General features: G+C 48.3%; 1 protein-coding gene across 1 annotated transcript in view; it reads left to right on the top strand.

Annotated features, from left to right (window-relative positions):
* Positions 1 to 392: 392 nt before the first annotated feature.
* B3glct (beta 3-glucosyltransferase) overlaps positions 393 to 14,782 on the top strand; it is an 83,370-nt gene continuing 68,980 nt past the window's right edge. The window contains exon 1 of the mRNA XM_038345651.1: positions 393 to 522. Coding sequence (XP_038201579.1) covers positions 480 to 522 — 43 coding nt within the window. The 5' untranslated portion in view covers positions 393 to 479. The remainder of the gene's footprint in view (positions 523 to 14,782) is intronic.

Genomic DNA, 14,782 nt, shown 5'->3' with positions numbered 1-14,782 from the left:
ATCAAATTCCGCTTAAAAGGAGAATATTAAGTAAATTAGTTGAGCTGATTAAAAACACCTTCATCAAAGTGGAACATCGGTGCCAACAATATTAAGAGTTGAACTATCGATTTTGCTTTTTATAAAAAAAACAGAATATAGTCCATTAACAGGGAAGACAAACGATCCTTCCTCCTTCACTTTGGGGAGTGAGAGATCTGTTGCTGGTGATGGGGAAGGAAGTACGGGGGAGGGAAGTGTATGAAGGAGGCCCCGAGGTCAGAAGCCCAGAGGAGGGCGCGGTCCAGCTGGGCAGCAGGACCACCTACAACCACAGCTGCTGCGAGCGCACACTGGGGCGCTCCCGCTCCCGGCCGCCAGAGGGCGCAGCCCGAGCCGGCGCGGTGCCGGGAAGGAGGAGGGGAGCGCGAGAAGGGTCAGGCGCGCAGGGCGTCCGCGCAGCTCGGCTCCAGGAAGGGCGCGCAGCCTCCACCGCCAGGATGCGGCCGCCCGCGCTGCTGGCGCTGCTCAGCTGCTCCGCCGGTAAGTAGCGCGAGGTCGGGGCGCGGCGTGGGGAGGGAGTCCGGGGCTGCCGGCCGCCCCCGCGCCGTTCCGGCTACCGCCCGCCCCGTCCCGCCCCGTCCCGGCCGCAGCGCCCTCTAGCGGCGCCACCCCTGGCCCGCGCCCTCTCCGTCTCCGCCTTCTTCCGCCGGGCTAGGCGGGCTGGTGGGGAGGGCGCGGCCGGGTCGGGAGGCTGCTCCGCGCAACTGCTAGAAACTTTGCGAGAGGTCGCGCGGTGCCCGCCCCTGCCCGCTTCCCGCGCGCCTTGCCGTGCACACCCCGCGCCCCACTGTGTGCACTCCGCCCCGTGCGTCCCCACCGCCCCGCCGTGTGCACCGCGCGTCCCTCCGAGTGCAGCACTCAGCACCCCACCGTATCTACCTTGCGCCCCACCGCTTGCATGCCACGGCCCGCTGTGGGCACTTCGCGCCCCACTATGTGCACCTACTCCTCACCGTGCGCCCTGCTCTCCACCTTGTGCACCTCCCGTTCCCCACAGCTATTCACTCATGGGCCCTACAATGTGCACCACATCCCCCTAGATGTGTACCCCTTCGCCCAACCACATCCCGTGTATTCCTGGTGCCCCGCCGTGCATATCCCGGGTCCTACCTTGTTCTACCCCTCCTGATCCTATGCATCCCCGTCCCCCCCCCCCCGCCCGCCAACGCCTCACGGTGCACACCCCGCATTCCACTGTGTGCACCTTGTTCACCCCCTGCGTCCGGTTGTGCGCAACCTGAGCACGGCCATGGACATCCCCCTTCCCATGCTCAACCGTGTACACCCTGGATTCCTAGCTGTGCATGACCTGTGTCCCACTATGTACCTACCAAGTCCCCAGTCATGCACATTCTGACCTGCCTTGAGTACCCCACACGCCCCGCCGTGTGTTCCTTGCGACCCCACCCAACCTTATACAACCTTAGCACACTCTGTACCCCACCTGTGACCCTTGTGTCCCTTGTCCCCCCATCCTGTACCCCTAGCCCCTGTAATTATCTGGGACCCCTCCCCCCCACCGGCCTTCTTCCTAATACATTTGGGCGAGGAGGGGACGGGAGAGCCCTGCTGAGCCTTGGGGCTGGGGAGGGGGGCGGTTCCCTGGGAAAAATCAGAGAACTGATCTCAGGCAGTCCCGCTGCTACCCATTCCTTTCTTTCCGTTTTCCTGAAGGCGTTTCCTCCCGTTAGCTCAGATGATGTGAGAAAAAGTTAAAAAGTCACTGTGAATGACTTTTTATGATATTTGTTCAAGTTTGAAAGCGTGGGTAAAAAAGAAAAAGGACTCTTCAGCTTGCCATTATAATACTTTCTCTAACCCTGACTTGCCTGTGCTTCCTGTTTCTGAAAAGGCAGAATTTCAGATTTTTAGAAATGGCAGAATAGTGCAGTTTAGGGAAAGACGGTCCACGAGAGCCTTGGCAGCTTGTTTTTATTTGGATTTATGCTTTCCGAATAGGGACTTTTTTTTTGCTTTGCTTCTGAATACCCCTGGCATTTCTTCAGGTGCTCACTAAGTGTGCGAAAATTGAGCTAGATTAGCTCATAATTAATTGTTCACTCACATGATTAATTTGGCAACACTGTAATTTAAAATGCTAGGGCACCTTGGACCCAGAAAGTGACAGTTGATCATGGGGAATTTGGCCAGAGAACATTAGCTGAAGAAAGCATTGTGGAGCCCTGGCAGAGGGCAGGCAGGAGGGTGGGAAGCTGGGTGACTGCGGCCACCGTCCGCCTTATTGCCTGAAGGTTTTGCAGCTAACCAAATGGGTGGGTGGTGACTGAAATTAGCCTTCTATTTGCGGCATGCGTTTAATAGTAATATTTGTATCTCACAGATGCAGTATATAGGCTGAAAGCTGCGCCAGTTATTTTTGCATCTACTTTTTCATACCCTTAAGGGGAGATTTGATTTGATAATACAGGAAAGGATATTCCGAATGAGCTAAAATGTCAACACATTTTTAGAGATGCTGCCGAACCTTGTGAAGCTGTTAGATTAAGCACAATAAAGGAAAGAGAAAATTTCTTAAAAGGTTTCTATGGGAGGCTGGAGAGGTGACTCAGTGGTTAGAGCACTGGCTGCTCCTGCAGAGGGTCTGGGTTCAGTTCTCAGACCCACATGGCGGCTCACCACCGTCTGTAATTCCAGTTCCTGGGCTTCTGATGCCCCTTTCTGACCTCCGCGGGTACCAGGCACACATGTGGTACCCATACATACTACATGCGGGCAAATTATTCATATATGTGTAATAAAAATAAAGTAACCTTAAAACAATCCAAGTCCCTGTGAGACTCTTAGGTCTTGTGAGCTGGCTTCTGTGAGCTGGTACAGGAGCGAGAATTCTTTGTTTCAGGCCTGGTGTTTATTGTTCTATACTTTGATATCAGGGGAGGGACATCGAAATGTCTAAAGATGTGCCACCCCTCCCCCCTCCAGTTAGGATTCTGTTGGAAGGGAAAATGTGACATGTGCCTGAAGTCATTGAATAATTCTGGTAGTTTAGAAGTACATTATATCCCATCCATCCCCCTTTGGATTTTCTTGATTGATTGATTTTTTTTTTCTGTGTAATACTTGCTGTCCTGGAACTCCCTGTGTAGACTAGGCTGGCCTCAAACTCAGAGAGATCTGCCTGCCTCTGCCTCCTGAGTGCTGGGATTAAAGGTGTGCGCCACCGCCTCCTGGTTTACACATCCCCTTTTAGGAGTGGTCTGGTAGGCAGTTTCCTCACACACTACCACAATTTTTTCTTTTTGAGGAAAGTCAATATAGAAATTTTATTTTAAACCTCTGTGTATGCAGACAGTTCACGGCAGATTCAGTTCTAGTGTCTTGAATGAGTTCCAGAGTGAGATTTACAACCTCTTGGTTGCCATTCATTAGCTGTATGGCTTTTAGTGGCTTTAAACCTTCATTATTTTTATATAGAACTCGAGGCACGGACTTGGTAGACCCCTGGAAATTTTGCTGTCTCCTACAGTTTGAACATACAGAATCCATCATAGAAGAGACGACCGTCTACCTTGTAGCTGTTGGCTCTTCTTTCTCTAGCCGGGCTTATTTGTATTATATGGGATTTAAAAGGATTTAAAGGATGGTGGGGGGGGGTGGCGATGATGTTGCTATGAGATATTTCTCCGTGGCTTTAGTAAATGGGGTGATCAAGGAGCTATCTGTGAGGATGATGGGGACATTCACTTGAAGTGGCTGGTGCAGCCAGGGTATAGCGCTGCTTTGGGGTTTGTTTTATTGTCCTTCTCATTGACTTTGAGTGGACCCGATGGTGTGAACTCTGAAGGTCACGTTGTGGCCATGCCATTTCCTCGAAAATGGAAGGCAGGTAGAGGGACGGAAGCAGCCTGGATACCAGATGGATGCAGAGTGCAACGCCGGCCCTGTCTGTCACCTACTTGCAGCCTTGTATGGCGGAGATTAAACACAGCCAAGCCCACTCTTAATTGATACCTCTGCGGAGAAGACGATCTGAACCAATGGTGAAATAATAGCTATTAGCGTTTTTCTTTCCCATCCCTGTCTGTTCTCGGAGTGAGCCAAGATTCTGTTTCTTAGCACCTGCCAAATTGGAATGATATTTTTTTTTTCTTCTGAGCCAAGTCTTGCTCAGATTCTTCTCATTATGGTGAGTCAGAAATTTTAAGACAGAGTCAACCTAACTCTGAGTTGTTTTCTGTGTGGGTTTTTTTTTCTTTTTGATTTTGCAAATTCCCCCGTCGTTTCTTAAAGCCGCGTGTAGATATTGATGACAGTGGTCCTAATTCTCCAGATAGATTTGTTGTCATTTGGGACGCACCCCTAGCAAGTTGGCATAACCTACTTGGTCATGAACTTGACCCTGTAGCTCAGTCAAACCCTATAATCATGACGTCAGAGTTCTTCCCAAGCCCCCAATGGAACCACATTCACTGGAGGAATACACTTGAATTGCTAGGTAGAGTTGATTTCAAAATCATTTTTTTAAAAAAAAAGATCATTAAACTGAAAGGCTATTTGGATTCATTATTCAAAGGTAAATTTTGAGGACCTACTGTGTGTTGGGTACTGAGCCGTCCCAGGAACAGGACAGTTAGCTCCACCCTTGTGGAGGTGGCTGTGTAGGAGGGAACGCAACATTCAGTAATTAAACCAGAACCCAGCTGCATCCTGCTAAGTTCTGGACACTTTGAGAATGTGTCGCAGGGAGGTCCTTGCCTCTGTCTGCTCAGATACAGCAGTTCACAGCAGGGTACCACTTGTTAAGGATGCCACTAGGTCACCCATGTAGCCTTGATAGCCAGGAATGTTGTGAAGTAATGGTTCTCAACCTTGCTAATGCTGCGACCCTTTAATACAGTTCCTCGTGTGTGGTGACCACTCCCTCCCCCCCATAAAGTTATTTTAGCTGCTACTTCATAGCTGTAATTTGCTACTCTTAGGAATCTTAACGTAAATATCTGTGTGTTCTGATGCTCTCAGGTGATGCCTGTGAAGGGGGTCGCCACCCAGGGGCTGAGAACTGCTTTTATGAAGCATCCTACAAGGCAAAGGACTGCTCGGCTGCCATCAGACAGCTTAGTTATCGGGCTCCAAATATCAGTAGTGTTGAGCTTTGAGAAATTGGTAGATCCATGAAGGCTTCCTGGAGGAAGTGGTGGCCGCTGTAAGCTCAACCCTGAAGGGGAAGGAGAAACCGACAACTGGGAGGGAGAAGCAAGCATGCCAGTGGGAGGGAAGCCGGGGAGGAGGATTCAAGTAGAGAAATAACAGCCTGGAGAGTTTAAGAAAAGAGGCGGAAAGATGTTGGGGCCAGGTGAGGTGGGCCCTGCATATAAGGTCACAGACCCATGAGTGGCCTTGTGGAAAGGCTGTCGTGCATGTACTTGTTCTGGCTGTTCTGTGAGACAGGGATTAGAAGGGTCCATGCAGACCTAGGTAAGCAGAGAGCGGCATAGTAACACATGGGTATGAAGACGCCATAATGAGACACATTGCTTCTTACGGTAATTTTAAAAACTCTTAAAACAACGAGAGAAGCTTCCAGACTCCAGGATTGATTGGGACAGTAGGCTGAGAGTGGAGCCGGGTAAAAAATCATTGATTCATCTTTTTGGTTTTTTTTTTTTGTTTTTTTTGTCACCTGGAGATCAGACCCTGGGTCTTCACACTGGAGAGATGGCACTTGCTGCTCTTCCAGAGGACCAGAGTGTTCGCAGCATCCACGTCAGCCAGCTCACTACCATCTGTAACTCCAGCCTCCCCACCTCCAATCTTTAAAAAAAAAAATTCCAGGGTCTCTGTGCATAGTAGCCATGTGCTCTGTCGTTGAGCTACACCTATGCTCTGAAATAAATAATGCTCTCTGTAAGAAACGGGCCAGAGGCTAGTGTCTGGGTGCTGATGTGGGTGTTTAGAGGAGGGCCAGAATTAAAATGTTTTTTATTATGGTTAAGTATGTATAATAGAAAATCCATTAAGTATATATTGAGTATATATATAGTACACACACACACACACACACACACACACACACGCACACACACATATTGAGGTATATAGTTCTGTGGGGTTACATAGCTTGACTTAATTTTCAGGGGGCTGGGATTAGGGTGATGAGCTCTGGACAGGTTAAATTTAGGGTGCATGTAAATTGTTCAGATTTTGGATCAGACAAACAGAAATCTGAGTCAGAGCAGGGCATGGTGGCGCATGCCTTTAATCCCAGCACTCTGGAGGCAGAGGGTCTCTGTGAGCTCCAGGACAGCCAGGGCTGTTACACAGAGAAACCCTGTCTCCAAACAAACAAACAATAAACACAAATGTAAATTAAAAAATAATTTGGGTTAGGAGCTCACCTACTTGAGGAACTTGAGGGGCTGTTTTTGTAGGTGGCATTCTGAGCAGTATATATATGTATATATGTATATGTATACATATATATACATATATACATATATATATATATGTATATATGTTTTTTAAGGAAGAAAGGCTTGGCAAAATAATTCTTTTGTGCTTTGCTTCAACTGTATGCATGCTAAGAGACGTTTCGATGTTTGGGAAGAAAGCCGTCTTTGTAAATATGAAGCTGTGGGTTTAAGCAAAAGAATAGAAGTCTCATTAGAGAGGATTTGCATATATCAGATATGACAGCACCGGTTTCTCTGAGGGGTGTGGCTTTATCTGCACTTCTAATAGAATCCACTGGCAAAGGGAAAAGGTGATCTATTGCCGTTTGCATTATTGCTTGCTGTGAGAAGCTCAAGGCTTCTCATACTTCACGTTGAATTTATCTTCTGCAGATCCTTGAGGGTGGTTATGCACGAGTTTGTGTATCGTTTATGAAATGAATGAAGGGAAGGGTTTGAAAAGGAGAAGGTCGTTATGGAAATAGCCCCACGTAGCACGCCAGCTCCCTTGAGTTCTTGGGTAGCTGTCTGTCCCGATGTGTGTCAGGCTTTAGTGTACGTGATAGTCATATCAACATTCCTAAACACCTACGTCTGTTCAAATGGAGATTCCAGGTAACTTAGACTCTATGGTAATGCAGTGTACATGAGGCTAGGTTAAAGACAGCTCTCGAGGCTGAAGGATGGTGCGGGTGGTGGGTGTGGCAGGAGTGCGCGCAGGCGCGTAGGGAAGGGGCACACGGGGTTGCCTGTTACGTCGCAATCCAGATCCAGTACCTGGAGGCCTGGGCTGCTCCCAAGTGAGGAGTACTGACCCCTTCTTCCGGGAGTGCATCCTGACAGACCATCTCTCACTAGGCCTCGCCGGTCTTCAGTGCTCGAGTATAAGCAACTGTACACACTGTTGTAGGAGAGGGGCTGCTTGTTTGTCCTGGCCGCCCCGGCTAGTTTAGCCCCGAAGTAACCACACAGAAATTGTATTAATTAAAACACTGCTTGGCCCATTTGCTTTAGCCTCTTATTGGCTAATTCTCACATCGTGATTTAACCCATTTCTATTAATTTGTATATTGCCACGTGACAGTGGCTTACTGGGAGAGATTCCAACCAGCGTCCGTCTCAGCCGGAAGATCCATGGCTTCTCTGACTCTGCCCTTCTTCCTCCCAGCATTCAGTTCTGTTTTCTCCGCCTACCTAAATTCTGCCCTATAAACTAGGCCAAGGCAGTTTCTTTATTCATTAACCAATGAAAGCAACACACAAACAGAAGGAACACCTACACCAGTACACTCTAGTAGTTTCATGTCCACCTGACATAAGCCAAGTCATTTGGGAGGAGGGAGCCTCAGGTAAGAAAAGGTCCCCAGCAGGAGGGTTTATGAGCAAGCTTGTGGGGCATTTTCTTTTCTTTTTAAAAAAATATTTATTTATTTATTTATTTATTTATTTATTTATTCATTTAGTCATTCATTCATTTATTTATTTAATTTATTGTGTATACAATATTCTGTCTGTGTGTATGCCTGAAGGCCAGAAGAGGGCACCAGACCTCATTGCAGATGGTTGTGAGCCACCATGTGGTTGCTGGGAATTGAACTCAGGACCTTTGGAAGAGCAGGCAATGCTCTTAATCGCTGAGCCATCTCTCCAGCCCGGGGCATTTCCTTGATTGGTGATGAATGTGGGAGGGTCCAGGTGACTGTGGGTGGTGCCACCCTGGGTGCCGCAGAGCAAGCCATGAGGAACAAGCCAGTAAGCAGTGTTCCTGCATGGCCTCTGCATCAGCTCCTGTTCCTACGTTCCTGGTTGATGGACTCTAAGCTGAAATAAACCCTTTCCTCCCCAAGTTGCTTTTGGTCCTGGGTGTTTTATCAGAGCAGTAGAAACCTAACAGGCAGCAATCAAACCGCCAGTGTATTAGCCTTGGAGGCCAACCTTCTCCCAACCTCCCTTCCAGGAAACTGATTTTTTTGAGCTCTGTTTCAAAGGAGGCTTGCAGATGTGTATTTTTAACAAGGAGCCCGGGTTATCTGGGTGCACGAGCAGGTGTGGGAATGCTGTGGATCAGTCCTTCTCTACACTAGGAATATGTATTACTCTCCTTGGGTAATAAAAAGCTACTGGTAGCTGCACAGGAAGTCAGTTGGGAAAGCCAAACTGAGAATGATGGGAAGGAGGGCGGAGTCAGAAGAGGCACCACCCAGCCACCCAGGGAGCCAGACATACTAGAGGACAGGTAAAGCCATGAGTCACATGGCGCTACATAGATTAATAGAAATGGGTTAATTTAAGTGCAAGAGATAGCCTGAGCTATCGGCCAAGCATTTGTAATTCATATAAGCCTCTGTGTGGTAATTTGGGAAGCAGCTGCTGGGTATTTGGGAATGGGTGGTTGGAGGAAGTGTCCATTTATATGGGAGCTCTTCCTGGTCCACCTAGGCTCGGGTACCAACTGTGACCATTACTGGGTGACTTTCATGAACATCTGTAAAATGTGGAGATGTCTCAGAACTGCCCTGCCTTGAAGATGAGCTGGGTAGTTTTTATGGAACAGAACCCCAGCTCAAGGGGGTTTCTCTACTTAGGAAAGAAGTAGAAACCCCAGAACTTAGACCAAGAAGTCTTTCTCTGGTTCCAGCACGATGTCCTAGTTGGCTTTCTACTGCCATGATAAACACCATGACCAAAAACAACTTGAGGAGGAGAGGGTTTGGCTCACAGGTTATTGTCCATTATGGAGTCGGGGCAGGAACTCAAGGCAGGAACTGAAGCAGAAAGCATGAAGGAATGCTGCTTACAGACTTGCTCTCCGTGGCTTGCTCAGCCTGCTTTCTTAAACCACCCAGGACCGCCTGCCTGGGGTGGCAGTGAGCTGGACCCTCCTACATCAGTCATTCATTGAGAAAATGCCCCATAAGCTGATCAGATGGAGGCATTTTTTCATTTGAGGTTCCTTCTTCCCAGATGACTCCAGCTCGGGTCAAGCAGACAGAAATCTAACCAGTGTATATAATTGGCAGATTTTCGTATCCTTCTGAAGGGACTGCCATGATTTTAAAAAGAACTAGAGCCGTGAGTCGTTCTAGCAAAGCCTTGCACAGCAGACACAAGGAAGTCTCTGGGCTTAGACTCTCTCTGATCGTATGCAGCATGGATTGCTGCTGGTGGGGACTTTCCATCTGCTTTTTCTTGAGAGGGACAAGCTGCCCATCAGTTAATTGCCCATTGTGTTTTTCTAGAGTAAGCCTGGCAGTTATCATTCAACAATATGATTGCTATTTAAAGGCGTTTTACGAAGAGCTAATTTCCTTGTATTTGGATATTTGCTTTGTTTTCTACCGCAGTGTGTTTTGGGGAGAGCTGTGTGAGCAGGGATTTTTTTTTTTTTTTTTTGGATTCTGTTTCAGACCAGGAACATCCTTGTAAAAAGAGGTTTTGAATCTCACACCGTTGGAGTGAAATTTTTGCTTTTTTTCCCCCATCTTGACTGACTTCTTCAATCAAGATGTAAATCAGAGAAGCGAATTCTCTTGCTTTGTAAATGTATGTGGTTATTCCCATTTCTGTCCCATGTGCTGTTCTTGTAAATATAATTATCTTCCAGCTCACAGGGTCTCTGGGCCAGGCTGTCTTTCAGCCTTGTCTCATGCTACTTATTATAGTCACGCAATGCTGGGGCCTCAGGTCTCCTCTACCACAGCTCCTTTCTCTTGTCAATTTGAAGGACATGGATCTTTTAAAGAACTCTGTAAAACTTTCTCTTAAAGGGTACTAGAGAGGTGGCTCCATGGTTAAGAGTACTCACTGCTCTTGCAGAGGACCTGAGTTCAATTCCCAGCATCTATGTCCAAAGACCCACAATTGCCTGTAACATCAACTCAAGGGATTCTGATGCCCTCTTTGAGTCTCTTTGGGCACTACATGTGCGTGTGTGCGTGTGTGCGTGCATGTGCGTGCGTGTGTGTGTGCGCGTGTGTGTGTGTGTGTGTTCCAGGGGTTGCCTGGAAGGGACCAGAATCTTGACCGCATGTCCAGTACTGAGTGGGCAGGCTGTGGCTTCAGTCTCCTTACACTATGGAGACCCCAGGAGTGCCGGTCTCTCTGACTCCACGCTGTGTACTGTTCCATGCAGAGGAAGCTGCTTTCGGAGTCTTGTGCTTAATTCGTTCAGTGTCCAGGAGCGGGCTTCCCTCATATCTGCTCACCCCATGGCCTATTCTTCCTGCCAAGTCCCGAAGGAGGAGTCACGTGCTCTGTTCTTCTGCACGGCCTTTTGACTTGTCCCTCCCAACTGTAGCCACTTGCATATCTGCCTCTAAGGTATCTTTGACAGATATCACAGCCTAAGGTGCTGGCTGACTTGCAGTTCCCCCATCCTGACTGAGGCCCAGAGATAGTCTTGCGCCAGTAGCCTCCCAGCTGGCATGTGTGTGCCCGTTTTTATCCCCTGACGTTCCATTCACTGTCTTGAGAAGTCTATCTAGAAAACACAGCTCCATATTGCATTTCCTTCCTCAAGATGCTTTCATGCCCAAGGTGGGGGGTGGGGGGGAGGGACTAGGTTCTTAGGCTCCCCTTCATTGTATTCACCTACCCCATAACTCCTGCCCTCCAAGTGCTCCCCATCAGACTTCACTCTTCCCAGCCATTAACTCCTAGGTGTCCCTACTCTACCATACTCTCAGGTATGCCCACCCCACTCACCCAAGGCAGGTGTCTCTGCCTTGGCCGTACCCTTAAGCCAAGTGTCCCCTCTCCAGCTAATGCCTAGTCACCCCCCCCCAGGTGTTTCCACCTCAATCAGTCACACCCCAAGTTCCTCACCCAGTCAGTTCCCCCACATAGGTGATTCCTCCACAGTCACCAGGTATCCCCAACACAGGTACTTCCCCTACCAGTCACCCCTTCTCACAAGTTTGTTTCGGCTGCTGTTACCCCTTCCCCTCGGTGTCCTAGCCCTCTCATTCCCTCCCTCAGGTGTCCCTGCCCAGCCTCTCTCTTCTCCACTTTCTGTCATCCCTTGGGTGTCCAAGCACTAGGCGTCTGGGCCTGTACAGTGCAATGTGTGTGTGAAGTCTGTTTCTAGGCCTCTGTGGTACCTTACCACATGCCCTCTGGGCGTGGAATCGAGTGGTGCAGAGGGCCACCTCCAAGCTTCAGGACTATTGACAGACTGTGTTGGAGACTGTTGGCTCCTCTGGGGGGCAGGGCCTGCATCTTTAGCATAACCTGGCACAGACAGACAGACTTCTCCTCTGTTGGACAAAGGAAAGTCTGAGCGAGTAAGGCTGAAGAAGATGGTTGCTGATACCTGCACACACTCCAGGGCCTTTGCAGAAGACGACCTCCTCAGTCCCTCAGGGGCCAGTTCTGGGTCGACCCCAGGGTTAGGCCCTTCACCCTGTGGGTTGGCAGTGCCGGCTAGAGCTGCTTCCCAATGTGTCAGCCACTGGGGTTGATGCATCTGTCCAGGGAGGGTAAGGAAGAGGAGGGCTCTGTGCCTATGGCCTTTCCCTGGGCCGAGTCTGCCCTCAGCTGGAGTGGGTTACCCTCAAAGCTTTCATTAGAAATGAGCAAACCGCAAACCGGCCTTGAGCTGTGGTCCTGCTGTGGAAGGTTCCCCCCCCCCCCCTTCCTGGGACCTGCAGGGAAATTCAGAAAGCTCAGGGGAAGGAAGGGTCAGCCCCTAGAGGCCAGAGCTGCCTGGGGAAAGGAAATGTTTGGTAAGTAGGTCACAGGGAAGAAAGAAAGTAAGCCCCAAGGCTTTTTCTCCCACAGGGCTGTAGAAGCGAACAACCCAGGCACACAACCCAGGCACGTTGGTGATTGGATCTTATTTTCTGCCTCTCTCCTGGCTTCTGGGCAGGACTTTCACCACCTGACAGAGAGATGGACAGTCTGCATTGTCTTGATTAGCGACATAACTTGCACTGTTGCCTGACATTTTTTGTTTGTGTTGTTTTGAAGACTGTGTCTCTGTAGCCCAAGCTAACCTTGAACTCATGACCTTCCTGCCTCCAGCTCCCGAGTGCTGCGATTAAGGGTGTGCGCCACCATGTTTAGCTTCCCCGAGTTTTTCCTCTGTGTCAAGCTGGTCCCTAATGGCTTTGCTGTCATCTCCTCAGCACCTCCTGAGGTGGGAAACTGGATGCAGAGCGTGTTAGTGTTTTCTGTGGTTTTCAGTTTTGTTTGGTTTCTCTGATGGACGTTTCTGAAAGACTTGGGAATTAGGAGGCATGAGCGTGTTTTCGTGTTCCATCAACTCCCAGGGCCCAGGCCAGCCAGGTGATGCATACTACACACACTGCAGTTAACTCTTTCAGGAGCATTGGGGCTTCATCTAGCCCGGAAAACTGCACCCCAGGGTACTTGTAAGATCTCGATTTCTTTTTCTGCTATAGGTGTGCTCACACATCCGTTGGCTTGAATTATTTAACGTTATCGTGGAAAAGGCCTGATTCCTATGGCCTGCCCTGATTTGCACTTTAAATATAGTTCCCTGTCTCAGTTCACCAGAATTCGTGTTGAAAATAGAAGAGAGAAAAATGACTCTTAAACAGCAGTTTGGCACATAAAAGTGTGATTTACCTTGGACTACTTCTCCAACTCCACATTGAGGCACTCACGCCACATTTCCAGAAATGCTTTCTCCTGCCAAACCTAGGAATCAGCCTGAAAGGAAACAGTGGCCAGTGAGCCCCAGGTGGCCATTCCCAGCGCCCCTTTAGCCGGCAGGGTATGTGTTGGAGAGGGTCCCTCATCTCCTTCTCCCTCTCAGTCCTCCCCACCTCTGAGATCGCCAGACCTTAATATTATATCAAAATCAAGTCAACCGTGAACATTAGAAATACAGGACATCTCATGTAGACCCGAAGCCCTGACGGCAACTTGAGGGATTCCTTGTCAATACGGCACACTCCGCATGCAGTGCACAGAGCCCGTCATTTTCCACTGTGAATTATTCAGCCTCTGTTTATATTTGTGTTTTCTATATTCTGCTTGCTCCTCTGATTAGCATACCCCAAATCTGCAGTGCGTCAAAATGCTGAAATTAAAAATAAAAAAAAAGGAAAAACAAAAGCAAACATTGACCTGTCTTCTCTCACTTGTGAAAATGAAGCGCTGGATTCTATTAATATCGAGATCTAATTTAAGACAAAAAGTAGTTTAAGATTTTTTACACTTAAGCTATTTGGAAATCATCTTTGCTTTGGTAATACAAAGTTAGTATTTGTTAGAACTGCTGAAGTAAATGGACAGATTTTTAAGCCTTATTTACTCTGTTTTCTTGCTCTTTTTAACCCATTTACACCCGTCTTTCATCATCTTTTCCCAAGAAACCTGGGTTTTCTTGGGAGGAATTCTGCAAATGACTCATCATTCTTTGCTTTGATTTATTATGTGCCTATGAAATACATTTGGTGCCTGCACGGTTTTGTTTGTTCGGTTTAGGTGATAGAAGAGAATCAGGATGGAGGGAGAGACAGAGAGCGATGGACATACTCACTGTGCCGCTTTAAATATTATGTCATCTTTGCTGTGGAAAAAAGATTTTAATTTCACAGTAGAATGATGGAGACGATGACAGAGTTTTTATTTTTAAAGGATTTTTTTAAAAATGTCTAGATCTGTGTATTTTGGGATAGAGATAGACGCGAACAGTAAGCCTTGTCTGCATGAAGGCCTGGCATCTCCATCTCAGCAGGCAGCATCTGTGGGGCTCGCTTGACTTATTGGCGGTGTGTTCCTTGGTGCGTAGATCTCCTTTACACAGTGATGCTGGGAAGTAGTAGCTGCCTTTTAAAAGGAGAGGCTCCACCTTGGTGCCTCTTAGAGCCAGTGCAGAAAGGGACTGTCCCTCAGTCTGCTCCCCATTCTCAGCTGGCACAGCCCCACGAGTCATAGCCCTTCGGCTTTGCAGGCAAGTCAGCTGAAAGAAAATCCCAGATGTTGGATGGGGCCATTGGACCTTTTAAATGAGAAAGGTACTTTATTTAATAACAGAGGAAATGATAACCAAGAGACCTTTGATGATCTAGGTTTGAAATAAGAACTGACTGGAAGGAAGGGAGATTTTTTTTTTTTCCTTTCCTTCCAGTGCTGGGGATCAGTCAAGTTCTGCATGGTAGGCAAATATTCTGCCACTGAGCTCCATCCTCAGCAAAATGGATCTTTGAGTGGAAAAGCACATTGGCATTGCTCCTGGGATGTGAGACCATGTTGCTCACCATGCAGCTGAAAGCCTAGGAGACAGACATTCATGGATGGAAACAGGCTCGTTCAAAACCCATCCTAAAGAAGACAGAGGCAACGCTCAGCCTCAGATGTCC

The sequence above is a fragment of the Arvicola amphibius genome, chromosome 10 (assembly GCF_903992535.2).
Source record: "Arvicola amphibius chromosome 10, mArvAmp1.2, whole genome shotgun sequence".
Classification (NCBI taxonomy): Eukaryota; Metazoa; Chordata; class Mammalia; order Rodentia; family Cricetidae; genus Arvicola; species Arvicola amphibius.
The sequence above is the reverse complement of the archived record's forward strand: the minus strand, read 5'-3'. Positions and strand labels throughout refer to the sequence as shown.